Here is a 15262-nt window from a genome sequence, read left to right as displayed (position 1 = left end):
CTAAGTTGTTAGCATTATAAGTATGTCAGATAAGATATTCTGCAACGTATAGTAGGAACTTACACATTTTTATGTATTAATTAGGTTGAGAATTACAGAGTTATATTAAGGGAATGGAATTCAAGAGGAGTTCAGCTCACATATTATTGCAGCCTTGACAACTAGAGTGGCAATACAAATTGTTCTGTTTGAATTTATGTGTATGAATGTATATATGTGGTTTAATTTAGTCATTTTCTGTAAACTGTTTTGCTCCGACATAGAATCTAAAAGTATGAATCCAAAGAAAGATAGTGATCTTTGGTATGTTACATAAACTACCAAAGAAAGGTCTTAAAATTGCCCATATTAATATATGCAGTCTCAGGAATGAATTGAGTGATTTAACAGATATACTGCAACCAAATAACTTGCACATATTGGCAGTGTCTGAAACTCATTTAGACTCTACATTTGATGATGCAAATTTAATGATTGATGGATACAGCATTTTTAGGAATGATAGGAATGCATATGGAGGAGGAGTTGCTATCTATATTCAACATCATATACCTGTCAAAGTGATGCCAGATTTAATGTATTCTAGTATTGAAGTAATTTGGTTAAAAGTTAGTCTGAAACATCTTAAGCCAATACTCATTGGATGCTGTTACAGACCTCCAAATGCTAATAGTGAGTATTTGGACAGAATATGTGATATGCTAGATCATGCTAGTAGTATGAATCTTGAAACTTACTTAATGGGTGACTTCAACATAGATTGGAATTATTCTGACTGTCCTAGGAAAATCAAATTAATGAGCACAGCAACGACATGTGGATTATCACAGGTAATTAATAAACTGACTAGAATATGTATAAAAAGGGATGGCACTCAATCAGCTTCCTGTATTGACCACATGTTTATAAATAAACTAGAACTTTGCTCAAATTGCTTATCTCTGCCAATTGGTTGTAGTGACCATAATCTTATTGCAATTGTAAGGAAAACAAAAGTTCCTAAATCGGGTCCGAAAGTAATAATGAAAAGGTCATTTAGAAGATTCAATCAATTACAATATAAAGATGATGTCAGAAATGCAAACTGGTCAGAGGTATTTCTACAAAAGGATACAGAGAATTCATTTCAGCTTTTCGATCAAACTTTAATGACAATTGTAAAAAATCATGCACCGATAAAAAGGTTTACTGTTCGAAATGTCAACACCCTGTGGTTTGATCAAGAATTAAAAGATCTTATGAAAGAAAAAGATCTAGCTAAACAAGCAGCAATCATATCTAAATTCAAATCGGACTGGCAAATATATTGTAAACTTAGACATTTTGTAACTAAGTTAAATAAGAAGAAAAATAAATTGTACTACAATAAGAAAATTACAGAAATAAAACATGATAGTAAACAATTATGGAATACATTGAATAATATATTAAGAGGAAATAATAAATCAACTCCAGGTTATTTAGAAAATGAAGGTGAATTTTTTACTAAACCAAGTGATATAGCGAATCATCTCAACGATTATTTCATAAATAAAATAAATAATCTTAAAAATACTACACGGTCACACAAGACAGATTTATCAAATACATATAATAAGTATAATAAATAGATAAATAAGATGATGGAAGGTAAAACATGTAGCTTTAAATTCAAGAGTGTCAGTGGTTCTAAAGTGGAATTACTTCTGACGAATTGTAAAAACAAACCACCTGGTGTTGATTATCTTTAATATAAGTTGCTTAAGCAAATAGTTTCAATCATTGCTCCTACTAATATATGTTTGCAAGCATGGAAAATATGTAAAGTTGTGCCAATACCTAAAAATAACTGGAATATTATGGTTTTTCACAAACCGCATTATTATGGATAAAAGGTTATTTGACAGACAGAAGACAATTAGTTTACTTTAATGGAAGCTTTTCAAAGGTAAGGGTTGTGGAACATGGCATGCCTCAAGGAAGTTGTCTTGGGCCGCTCCTCTACACAATCTTTACCAATGATCTTCCATCTGTTTTAGATAAAGCAAGCATTTCAATGTTTGCTGATGATTCCACTATATATTTAGCAGGAACTAATATTGGTGATTTAAATACAAAACTACAGAGAGAGCAACAGTTAGTGGTGGACTGGATAAGGAGTAACAAATTGATTCTCTATGTATCTAAAACTACCTGTTTAGTGGTTGAAACTCATTTTTCTTTATGTTCCAAACCGAAACTTGAACTCAGCATAGAGCAAAATTCTGTAGAGCAAAGAGAAGAGGCTAAACTTTTGGGAGTGATGATTGATAATCGATTCTGTTGGGATAGACATGTTCAGAAACTGGTAACTAAAATGGGTAACACTTTGTCTGTTATTAAAAGGTGTGCAAAAAACTTTACACCACAGACCGTTAAACAAGTATTTCATGCTTTGTTTTTTTCACACCTTGATTACTGCTCTGTGGTTTGGTCCAGCGCCTCAACAATTAATATAAAAAAAACTACAAGTAATTCAGAATAAAGTGGCACGTGTGGCTCTCTCATGTGGGTTTAGATCAAATGTTGATAAAATGCATGAAAGCCTCTCATGGTTTAAAGTTAAAAACAGATTTGTGTATTCACTAATGGTTTTTTTACATAATGTTACAACAAACAAAAAAACCTTTAATTTTTTATACAAAACTATCTTTTAGTACTGATACACATCATTATCCAACAAGGCCTGCAGTAGGAGGTAGTTTTATTTTACCTAAAGTGAAAACCAAATCAATTCAACGTTCAGTTAGGTACAGAGCAATGTGTGAATGGAACTCTTTTCCAAATACTATCAAACAACAAAACACTAAAAAAATCACTTAAGAAATATTACCTTCAAAGATATTTCAATATTTAATATCAATTTAGAGAGATTCTGTTATAGGGCTTTTCATTATATCTTATTTTTAAAAATAGATCTATTCGGAGTAGCGTTTTATTTATTTATTTTTATTTTTTGTGTGTGATTAATTGCGTTAACTGTAAAATATGATTTGAATTTTCAAATGTTATGTAATCTGAAGTAATGTCTTGTGCGTATGGTGTGTAATGGGATGTTGTAAATTGTATTGTCACATGATAGATTGTAGGACCCCAGGAAGAATAGCTTTTAGCTTATGCTGAAGCTAATGGGGATCCAAATAAAACAAACAAACTATGAAAAAGAAGTCTATCAGTATAAAAACCTGACAATACTCTTCGTTCATTGTTCATTTTCCCCTTTAGATATGGAGGGATCGCCTGTCTTCATTTTGGGAACAGTTCTCTACAAGACTCTCGGACTCATGCTACCTTCACCAAAGTAAGGGCAGCATATCTCCTTGTCTGTATTTTCTGGTCCGCTGCCGGCAAGAGGAAATATGAGACAGATTTAATCCTTTGGAAGCTGCAGAGGTGTCCATTGTTATTCACAGTATTAGATCAAGTCTAAAAAACAGGCTGTGCCTGTGTCCACTGCCCCTGAAATGTTCCACTTTAAAGACAGAAAATGTAAAGTTTCAACAGGAGAAACAACCAAATACTTTTAATTTGCTTTTGTTAGGGTTAGTAGAGTTGCTACTAGTAATAAGTTACTACTTTCAAGGATTATTTCCATTTATAATTATTCTAATTTTGTCCTTAATGCTAAGAAACATCAGGTTTTTGCATGTATCATAACTTTAAGAAATTAGGGTGTTTTTGTTGACTCTAATTTAGTAAATGAAACATATTCACTGTAGCAAGGAAAATGTAGTTAATTAAGGATGACATTAGTGTCTGGAAATGCAGCGGGAGGTCCAAAATAAACACCTGGTGTCAGACCCCAATCAACAAGTCCCTGGCACCAACGTCCCAAGGACAGAACGGTCATTCCAGGAGAGGCCAGGCCAGCTGTCTCAGGTGGAGCAGCAACCCTCTGTGCACATGTGGAAAGGAGACACTGAAGCTTGCCCTCTCTAGACTAACGGGAGGATAGGCAGAGCAAGTGGCAAGTGTTAGACCTGAAGGTTTCCATTTTCCACATTTTAGGCTTGTGAAGTTTCAAAGGAGAAAATAACTTTTCTTGCCACAGAATGTCAGAAGTCCCTCAGTGCGCTTAGAGTGGACAACTGAAGAACTTTTTAAAGAACTATTTACTCCATTGATTCGCATTTTAAAATCAGTCCAGAAAACTGACTTGTATTGTATGACAAAGTCAGATAAATTCTCAGCTAAAGTGGTGATGGTAGGATTGTGGGCTGCTGCGGTCTCACCTCTACTCTCCTTTGTGAAGTTGACAGCTTTCTTCCTAGTGGGAAGCACTCATGGATTCCATCTTCTAATAGGAGGAATATTCTGTCAACTGTACAATAGCTGGAGATGGTTTTTGAAACAGGACTATGAAAGCAGATTTTCTAAAAGTATAGAATACAAAAAAAACATCTTGTTCAGTTCAGGTGAGCCTTTGATTTGTATTCTGGTCTGCTTGGATGTTTTGAACACCATTACTGACAAACATCCTGTATAGCTGCTTTGACATCTAATGGGCGGCCCTTTAAATCCTCCCGTCCTTAATAATTGGGTTAGAATTCAATAAAAGCTGCACTAGAGAAAATACCTTGGACTAATACTCAAGTAGTCTAAAATTAATTAAAAGAACTTGCACTCTTAATTTTAGATGATATTAGAGAGGAAATTTAAATTCAAACTGCATGTGCACAAAACAACTCATATTGGCTCATATTTCTATAATCATTATAGTTAGGTATTACTGTAGTTGCAGTGCATCTCCCTCCCTCCCTCCCTCCCCAACCAGTTGAGGCAGATGGCAGCCCACCTGTGGCCAGTTTCTGTTTGAGGTTTCTGCCTGTTAAGTTTTTCTTCACCACTTTCACACCAAATACACTGTCTTGGGGGAATTGTTGCGTCTCTGTAAATTATAGAGTGTGGTCTAGACGTACTCTATCTGTAAAGTGTCCTAAGATAACTTTAGATACTGTAACTGTTATGAATTGACATTTTAAATTAAATTGAATTGAATTGAAGATCTTCTCAGAAACCCAAAATCACATAGTGTTCCTTATAGATCCCACATAAGTCTTACTGACTCTGCACTTAAAGCTGATTTCCTTAAGTGTTAATGCTCTTTCACAGAGCATAAAATAGACTTTAGGTGTTAAAAGTGAAATCAGGGTTAAGGCTTTGAACACTGGAAATGTTGTTCATCCTTTATGTCCGTAAGACATCTATAGGGATATGCAAACACAGTTAAGCTTATATATCAAACATGATCCTCCACTTTACCATATTCTGTTAGAAAAGTGAAGGTCAGCATTTGACCCCCAATGACAATTAAACTGTGTGAGACAGAAACATTACAGTTACAATAATTTTCTAATTTTTGGGCATCTTTGTTTGACTCAGGAACCAAACAGTTGTGAACTCCAAAGTCATCGCTGTGACTGTGAGACCTGAGCCCAAGGCAACTGAGTCCCACCTGGAGATTGAGCTGGCACACCTGACAAATGTAAGCACCACAGTCATTTTCAGATCAACAAATACTGACCACAGCACACCTAAGCTACCATCAGCCGACACACAATGGTGGTTAATTGGCTCAATAATTAATTTGCAAGCTCCCGGTGTCAGGAGAGCGCACTGCAGTCAGATAATTACATGAACAATCCCTTTTATGATCCAGCCCTTTTTATTCATCTTAGAGATAAAGTGCATGGAAGTCTGAACATGTCAGCAAGTGTGTGTGTGTGTGTGTGTGTGTGTGTGTGTGTGTGTGTGTGTGTGTGTGTCGGATAGTGCACTCCGCACACAAAGATCTACATCGAAGGACAAATATGCAGTTGACTTATGATGATGATGATGATGGTGATAATAATTATCAATTATCATCATAATTTAGCTGATAAACATTTTGTCCTTTTTCTGCCTTCCAGGGAACAATGAACCCTTACTGTGCACTCTGGGACAGCAACATCATGTAAGTGGGCTTGCTCTTTCACTTTTCAAACTTTTTTCTTTCTGTTGCTATATTTCTTTTCTGTTACGCCTCTGAAATTGGGTGAGTCTGCATCCTCCCTTCATCTTCAAAAGTCAGGAACACAATTCTCTTGTGCATGTATTTGCAAAGGAGCTGGGTAACCCAATAGCACAGCAAACAAGAAAGAGAACTGTAGAAAATAAACCTGCAAGGCAACATTTTACATTAAACCCTTACCAGAGGGTGGACAAAATAATAGGAATACCTTACATCCCTCTACAAAAGCGCAGCTATAAATTAAACAGTTTGGTATGTTTATGCTTTGCTGAGACACTTAACACGTTGATTTCAGCCTGTTGTACTTCAGTATGTGGAGTGTCTTCAGTGTCTGAGTCAGTATTGGTGAGGTTCTGCAATTGCAGTGTTCCCGGTGTTCAGCATACGGCGTCAGGATTTCATCAAGACTCTTTTGAGAATGCCATATAAGTCACTCATGAGTCATATGTTCACTCCTGTAAATCACAGTTGTACAGACATTTGTACATGTGAGTTATATACAGAATGTTAAGTTGAAGACAATTAGCAGAATGTGTGGGGTTCGACAGACATGAAAAATACAGCAACTGACAGAGATACAAACAGGTTGGATAGATACTGCCTGAAGAGCTGGAACGTCAGCCAAAAATACTGCAGAATTATGTAACATAGCGAGGGGAAAACTCTCAAAAAAAGGATGAGGACATATGCAAAACACAGCTGCATTAGCAGAAAGTAAACACCACACAACACAGGCACAAACTAAAGTCTTATGATGGAGACAAATAAAGACCTGACACAATCACAACAAAACTCCAACATTATAAGCAAGCATTACTAAGAAAGTTATTAGTTTGGGTTGTGGTATACTAATGTGTTGTCATTAATCTGTCCACACCCTTTAAATTTACACACCTATTTGATGCTTTTCTGAAGCTTTTGTTGACTGCTATTATAGTAAACATACCCTTTCAAGTTGTGCATGAGTTTAGTGTTGTGATGCTGTTTAAGTAGATTTGATGTTGGGCCTGTTTGCAGTGGAATGATTTTTATACCTGCTCTGTTAGCATTTGACAGCAATGTTCTTGTCACAATGTCAATCCACTGGTTTGATAAAAACGAAGTCGTTGGAGCACTTCAACTCGAAAGATCAACTTTTCTTGCTACTTTGCAGTACGGCCTGAGAGGCAACCTTTTACTAATTACATTTAAAAAAGCAACAGAAGCTACAGCAATAGCGGTTGAATTATTAACAGTTGTAAGCCTTCAGATTTTTATTATAGCAAACCCTATTTTTAGTCAAATTTATGGCCACCTTTTTTTAGCCATTCAATGTATTTGCATTATGTAAATGTCTCGCTGTATATATAGTAGTTTTAACCGGAAGAGACTGCTTTTCCTGTGTAGGATTCAAATCACATACCCATGCACAAGGCATTCACAGAAATTGATGCATTTTACATGCGGTTACGCGGAAGAAAACATTTGGTGTCAGAGGGATTTCTGAATGTGGGGAATCCTCTCAGGTTTGTTTGGGTGGCTGTAAACAGACACACTAGTTGCTCTCCTTCTGTTGCATTTCTGAAAAAGTATAGTAACTGCTGAAGGCATGTTTGCTTTCCCCAATGGTCAATATGTGTGTCTATTGAACGCAACTTAGGGACGGGTGTTATTACTGTAAAAGGCACTTGCCGTTACCACCAGTAACCACAGGTGTTGCCAAATCACAGGACTGAAATCTTAATCTTTATAATTTCAAGATCAATCTGATATTTAGATATGTTGATGGCCTTATTGGTATATCTAATATTTTTCAGAAATAGAATGAAAGATAGCACATTTCTGCATAGCATGTTACAACTGCCCTATTGACATACAAATGATTTAGTGTGTATTTGATAATGTAATTTAAGTTGAATATTTTGGAGCTCAGTTTTGCTTTATTTATGGGAAACAGCAGCTGTGGATGAACCAGCTCAGGCAACAGCAATATGAGGTTGGTATTATTACTTTGAAATAGCATGTGAATTGTGCATAGTCTGTCCTCTATCATGGCATTTGAGGGCAACTGGTCTATTTTTGAACAGCAAAGATACAACTGGGACAACTCTGCTCCATTCTCTTTCCCTGACTTTCACAAACCAAGTGTTTAATTTCAGCATTTTTTCAGATGTGCATTAAGTCATTTTTAAACAGAGCACCACCAAATGACTCCATGGTATGATTATCATGTTCATTTCAAACAGTTGGCTCGTCCTATTACACAATAGCAGCCGCTCTCTGGACTCATTGAGGGGGTAATACGCCATCTGTCAGCAATGTTGGTCCAAACCAAAAGAGAGTACTCACTGTAACAATTAGCAGAATGAAAATGCTGTTCACAAGTGGAGAACTGTGTCCTCCGACTCGTTGAGGTCCATATACAGAACATGTGAATACTGAGCTGAACACTGGAGGCAAGTACAGTAAAGCTGCAAAGCTGAGAAAGCTGCTACACCTGCTTTACTTTCACCACAGGGGTGAAAGCCTGAGGCGTAAATATCTTCTGTGACAACACAGGGAAAAACTCTTGTGATTTGCCTGTTTATGTAAGCAGCTGGGAGGACCACTTTGACAAGAGAACATGCTGTTCATCACTATAAAGCTGTATTATGTATTATGATAGAATCCATACATTCTTCATTTATTTCAGGGCTTTCTGTGCTTTGCCAAATATTTTGCTGTGCAGAGAGAACAGAATGGATGCTTTTTAATAAGGTGCTGTTAAAGCTCAATAACTGCAAAGCTAGATAAATGTATTGTTCTTTTTTTTAGCAAAAGGTATGTTATGTGTATGTTATTAATCCAATAATAAATTAGTAATATTAAGAAGAAAAAGGTAATTAATGTGATGATGAATATAATCTATACTGCATCATTTTAAATAGTGAATAAGAAATAAGGCTTGACAAGATAATTAGTTCCCAAGCAATCTTCATTTAATTATTTGCAAGTAAAATAAGATAAATTACTAACCTGTCACAATGAGGCATAGGTCTGGACCACATTTAATGACATGTGCTTATTGGAATTGTCATGTTGTGACTGTAATCCAGACAAATCTACTGCACCTGGCAGTGATAAGATTGAAGTAATAAAGAACATAAATGCACTAAAGAACAAAACAAAGATATACATACACATGCTAATATGCAGCTATCCATGTGAAAAACATTTGAGCATCCAGAGAGCTAATAAATATATTTTTATTTACTCTATAAGTCTGCAGCTCCACAGCACCAAGTGTAAACAGGTCAGATGAATACACTTTTTTTACTATTTTTAATGTCAATATTTTCAGCTATCAAACAAGCCTGACATTTTCAATATCCCTCCACTGTGCAAAGGGAAAAATGTGAAATGCAACCCAGTAATATTAGATCAGTCAACTTCCTGTATAGTGTTCAAAAATAAATATTTGAGGGTATTTAATCTACTACACTATTTTACACGAATATGCACAACCTTGGAGAATTAGTAATCATTGTGACTCCAGCATGAGTTTAAATCAGATTACTTTACAGCTTGTCTAAGTTTAGAGCTCATCTTGGTTTGAGAAGATTATTTATTCTCATTTTGAGCATTGTAATCGCTTGCATGAATTCTAGCTCCTTAGTTGCTTCAAACTGCCACTAAACTTTTATTTAAAGTACAGAATGGCATTACAAGCTAGTTCGAGCCTTTTGGCATTCCCCTGCAATAATATGTTTTTAAAATCCTCTAAATCCTTGTAAAGTGCAAGGGGTGCATTGAATGCCATATTAGTGTCTTCTGACTTTTTAATTTCAGATGTTTTTGCACCCCCCTCTGAGATTATCCACCAAAGTCGTATTAAAGCCAAACCTTAAACTGAAGAGGACATCCTTCATCATTACAGGCTTTTAGATCCTAAAAAATAACTTGCCACATCAGGATTAACAGGATCTTGCCCCCTCTTTAGGACATCTTTAAAACACACAGCCTTTTTACTGACTTTGTTTTTTTACTTTTTAAGATTTTATTCTCCTTGTTTCATATTTTATGCTTCATCTCTAAAGCACTCTAAAGCTATAGTAAGTATTAAACGTTTCCTTTTACGGTGCAGTACAACCAAACAGATTGTAATCTTTATGGCCGAACATGTATGATACATTTGCCATGACTGCAGTGGGAAACAGTGTGCTAAGACTCAGACCGGAAGATTAAGTGTTTCCTTCTTTTTTCTACTGGAGTTAATTTAGACTTAGATTTACTCTGCAGAACATACAAGATCATATACTAAACAATAAAAGCCTAAAGGATATAATAAAAAAAATTGTAGAAGACACTTTGTAATATCATGAGTCCAAGCAGCACCAAGCAGTTTATTGGTGGATTGGAATGTTTTAAATGCTACTAGTAGACCTACTGGTGTACAATCTTAAATGAATGGTCAATGAAAATAAACTTTTGGATAGATGGTACAAAACCCGCTAACTCGACGGGGGAAAACTTTCAAACCTGTGACAACAAAATATAGTTACTTGAACTGATGAGTTGTACATTCCCTAAATAGTTAAGCTTTTATTACAGTAATGAATTACCTCAATAGTTGTATCTCAAATTAGTGCTATTCAGGTCATACCATGCTTTTTCAAAGAACGCTCTACTTTCTGTGGAACCAAAACATATTAATAATGTATGTGTTAAGGTGTGAAAAGCAGCTGTTGTGGCTTCAGGTTCTACGAACATCTGGAGATCCTGGATTTGAGCCAAACAGGCCACGCCAAACACTAGCAACTGATGCGAAGCTTACAGAAAGAACTAAGAGAAACCTTTATTGTAAGAATTGGTTCTCCATCACCTGGGTTCTTGAACATTTTTATAATGTAGATACCAGAAGATACATGAGTGCCACTGCCATGGGCCCAGTTTGATACACTTACAGTATATTCCAGCTTTGCTTTGCTGATGCTTAGTAAGAAAACACAAAATAAATCAGGCTTTTATAGCTTCTCACAGACTGTTGGACCCCAAATGAGATTCTACCATCAACAGGTTTGGTTAGGTTAAAGCTACTTAAGAAATTTAACCTGCTCCAGCAGCTGGTGATATATATTTTAGAGCTCAAAATACATGTCGCAAGCGTTATCATTCAGTTACTCGGTTTGAGGTTCAAGCTTTCAAATTCTCTTGAAAGCATTCTCTAACAGTATCCTTCTTTGACGTCAAGCTTTTTTGACATTTCCATATCTGAGATTAGCAGTTTTTCACATCATAGACCCTCAAATAGACCCATTTGCTCCACAGACTCACACTTGATCAGATTTAGTCCCCGTTGTTTTGGGTCGGTTTTGAATGGAAACTGTCGAAACTGCAGATGGTGAGACGATAATGATGAGAGCATTGCATTCTTTGTTTCTGGTGGATTAGTTTATAATGAAATTAAAATGCTTCTGGTTTTGCTTGGGAGCTCTGGTTGTCCACTTTGCAATGATCTTTCTATGCTGTTAAAGGATGTTGGGAGGCAGAAGAGGTAACATGTGGGCAATTTTTACAGTAATTCTAAGCTTCAGTCCAGCAAGGACTTGTGATGGACTGATGAGGACACAAACCGTGCATTAGTTGACAGCAGGAGGTTTTGCTGTGTGTATGTGTGTGTGTGTGTGTGTGTGTGTGTGTGTGTGTGTGTGTGTGTGTGTGTGTGTGTGTGTGTTTGAGAGAGAGAGAGAACACAGGATGTAAATTGGAATAAATCACATGTACACCCTGAGTTAGTACAAGTGCAGCAGTGTCATTGTCAGTTCTAACTGACGTGATTCTGTTTGCATTAATTGTTTTATTTATATATTGCCTTTGGGTTGATTCATACATGAGAGAGTAGGATTTCCATGTTGCCAGCCGTTTCTAGTTTTAAATGAAGAAACACACAGTTGCAAAAATAATTCACCTTGGGTTTAATACCTTAGCATTAATCTGAAAACAAACGCAAGTGGTGGAACACAAACTAATCTGGACAGGCACAGTTATGGGCACACTGAAGTTCAACTAACTGCAGTGATAATAGGCATAATGGACCTATTATTAGAAGGGTGCCCAATCATGGGTTGCAACCTGATCTCACAGAATTCCATGAAATGAACACGGCCCCTTAACTCAAAATCTGTGGCAGTTTCACGGAATCGACGAAAATTCCGTGATGGGCCTATGGAAGAATTGAAATGAACATGGCCCCAAAGGTCGTGGGTGGGCTTACGTTTCCATGACACGTGGGACAACAACGGGACGGTTATGTTTAGGAAAAGAACGGTTTAGTAAAATAAGAAAGCGACGGTTGGGTTTAGGAAACGTGACACACGGAACACAATCCCCGGTCTCCTGGGTGAAAGTCCTGTGTTGTTTGACCCATCCACCACCCCAACCAACCTCCCTATGCGGATTTTCAGGCTTTCATACTACTCGCTACCGTAGTCGCTCTTAATGCTACGTCATCTTCTCATTGACTTTATATTGGCATTGTTTTCCGTGGTGCCCACACGGAATTTTCACACATTCCGTGCCACCACCACGTAAGGTGCTTTAACAGTTTGTGATCATTTCATGGAATTCTGTGAGACCAGGCTGGCCCGATCTGTGGAGCCATTCATATCCTCACTGACGAATCCAAACTGATTTGGGTTCTTTTGCTTGTCTACCTCCTTTTGAGGGTTCTGCACCACTCAGGATTAATTAGATTTGTCTTGCTACATAAAAATATGCACTCATTTTTCTTTTTCTCTTCATTCATTTAACACACGCAGTGTGGCCCACAGGCTGATATGAATTGCCTGTCATCAAGAGCTCCAAGATGGATGAAATCATTTCCCAGCGTTGCCCCCACCCTCTTCTACCTGTCATTGTTTGTCTATCTTTCAAGACTATAAAATTGCCTAAAGTGCATTGCCTACAGCACTCTTTAAGCCCTCAGCCAAATGCCTGGCTAATCTGTTGTGGGCATGGGATGAATGTAAAGAGATTTTTGGATGGTTACCACCCATTCCTGAAGAAATACTATATGTTGAACAAAGCAGTGTTGTATGCAAAATTGACTGATGTATAAGAACAACACAGGCTAAAAGAGCCCAATCTGATCATTTATCTATAGGGCTGCACCAGCCTGTTTAGCTTGACAATCATGAGGTTACAGAGCTCCACTGTTTGACTCATAAGATCTCTTTAGCTAAAGGAACATGATCTGTCAAAGTTCAGCGAGGAAGACAACCCTAATTGGAGTTTTGAGCATCTGTCTATTTCTGTTTCAATAAGACACAAGGGTTTAAATCCTGAATGTGTCTAAAACTTTGTCGACTTTTTAAGTCACTCTACTGTCACTTCTCTTGCATCTTGACACCTAAATATTTTTAAAATTGGAGCACGATCAAAATCTGTCACAAATTTCAGTCCTGGAAGTTTGAATACAAAGTTGTCAATGCATCACCGCATGGATAGAAAGTGGTCAACCAATGATGTGTGATGGATGTCATGTCATCAGTCTCACTGTGGTTAACATCAACACTGACACTTTCTCGAGGGGACGTTTTATATTCCGAGGCCACAAAGCTCCCGATAAGGTCAGACAACACATCAAACGTGGCGTACAAAAATCCCCCAGTCAGGAATGTTCTCCTGTCAGCTTCTCTCGCTTGCACAAAAGAGAAGCAAACATCTAGCAAGTCAAAAGTTAGGAACAGATCATGTCGAGGATTGAGTCTTCACCAGGGGGAATGGTTCATTCATCACAAAGTTATCGAGAAGTAGAGGCATCACACATGCTATCAATCTCATCACAAAAGAGTGTGTTTTGCTTCTGAATGTGGCAATCGTGTTTTGAGAGTGCAACAGCAGCATACCCAAAGGGTGATCTCAAGAGGGCGAAGCTGTGCGAAGACTGATGCTTGTTGGTCACCCAGCGACCTCATCATGGCCCGTCGCTCTCTCTCTCTCTCTCTCTCTCTCTCTCTCTCTCTCTCCCCTTCACGAATTACCTCAAACAACGACAAACCCGCACTACTATTAAAAGATGCTTTCACTGTTTTTTTTGGCCCAAGCCACATGACAATGTTAAGTGTGACTATGCACCAAACAACCTCCCCAATAGCTATGGTTTTGAAGAACTTACCATGTTTGTTTTAAAACTGGAAGCTCACAAAGCTCTACTGATGAAAAACTGCAACAAAGTCCAAAAAGTCCTTTAGCCCTTAAAAGTGCCATGGGCTGCCATCAGCAACATGTTTTTGTCAGTGTTTGGAGGTCACCAATGTAAAGCTTTATGTTACTGTCTTTCCCTAGTTCTCAAATTGTCAAATACACAGTCTTAGTAAATCACTATGCCATCCAAATCATTTCAAAGAGGTTCTTAGAGTCACTGTTTTATTTATATTATTCAATGCAGCTCAATATAGTTACTCATGAGGACTTGTTCAAGAGCCTCACCACAGACTTTTATTTATCATCATGAAATGTCAGTGTTTGAACCTTCATTTAAGAAGCCATCGAAGAAATTCTTGAAAATTTAAATCAGCAGAGTGCATATGGACCTTTAAGACATGATTTAGCGCTCCAGCTGCAGTGAGATACTTCCTCCACAGCCTGCAGAGAATATGGGCTTTATACAGTATATCACCTTCACGACAAGGCAATGTTTTTGCATTTAGATAATTCATAACTACCTATTCTGTTACTTATGTCATTTAAAATTGCTTTGAAATGGCTATGAGTTTGCTGAAGTATACAGCTGTTGACTAGCTTTCTGTGTGCAGTCTGGGGGTAAACATGCATCAGTTGCACTAAACTGTCGCAACCCAGTTAAGAAGAGAAGAGATGAGGCGGTGTTTGGTGTTTCAAGCCCCCAATGTCGCCTTCCAGGCAACGCGGCAATGGTTATGTTTAGGGTTAAGGTTAGGGATAGCTGCCTGGAAGTTGACGTTGGAGGCTTAAAACACCATCGAGCAGATGAGGGGGGTAAATTGAAGAGTTATGTTTATTGTTGCTTTGCTGTGTACAGACAGCTCAGAGTACTAGTTGGGAATTTGCAAAGGGCTCCACAGTCCCTTCCAGGAATAATAAATATTGCAGCCATATTGATCAAATGACAAAGCAGGATTGCCTCACACAGCAGAGGCCACTCGGCACACAAATCAACAGCTAGTATGCTCTATGTTGTTCTAAATCTTCGTATCTCATGTCAATACTCTGTCGTGAAGAGAGCCGGATTCTGTA

General features: G+C 37.4%; 1 protein-coding gene across 14 annotated transcripts in view; it reads left to right on the top strand.

The window, feature by feature from the left end:
• adgrb3 (adhesion G protein-coupled receptor B3) overlaps positions 1–15262 on the top strand; it is a 119059-nt gene that overhangs the window by 82394 nt on the left and 21403 nt on the right. For all 14 annotated transcript variants that reach the window (XM_035992093.1, XM_035992090.1, XM_035992092.1 and 11 more), the window contains 3 exons: positions 3244–3319; positions 5401–5503; positions 5928–5971. In XM_035992093.1, coding sequence (XP_035847986.1) covers positions 3244–3319; positions 5401–5503; positions 5928–5971 — 223 coding nt within the window. The remainder of the gene's footprint in view (positions 1–3243; positions 3320–5400; positions 5504–5927; positions 5972–15262) is intronic.

This window comes from Sander lucioperca, chromosome 15 (genome assembly GCF_008315115.2).
Source record: "Sander lucioperca isolate FBNREF2018 chromosome 15, SLUC_FBN_1.2, whole genome shotgun sequence".
Taxonomy (NCBI): Eukaryota; Metazoa; Chordata; class Actinopteri; order Perciformes; family Percidae; genus Sander; species Sander lucioperca.
This window is presented reverse-complemented; position numbering and strand designations above follow the sequence as displayed.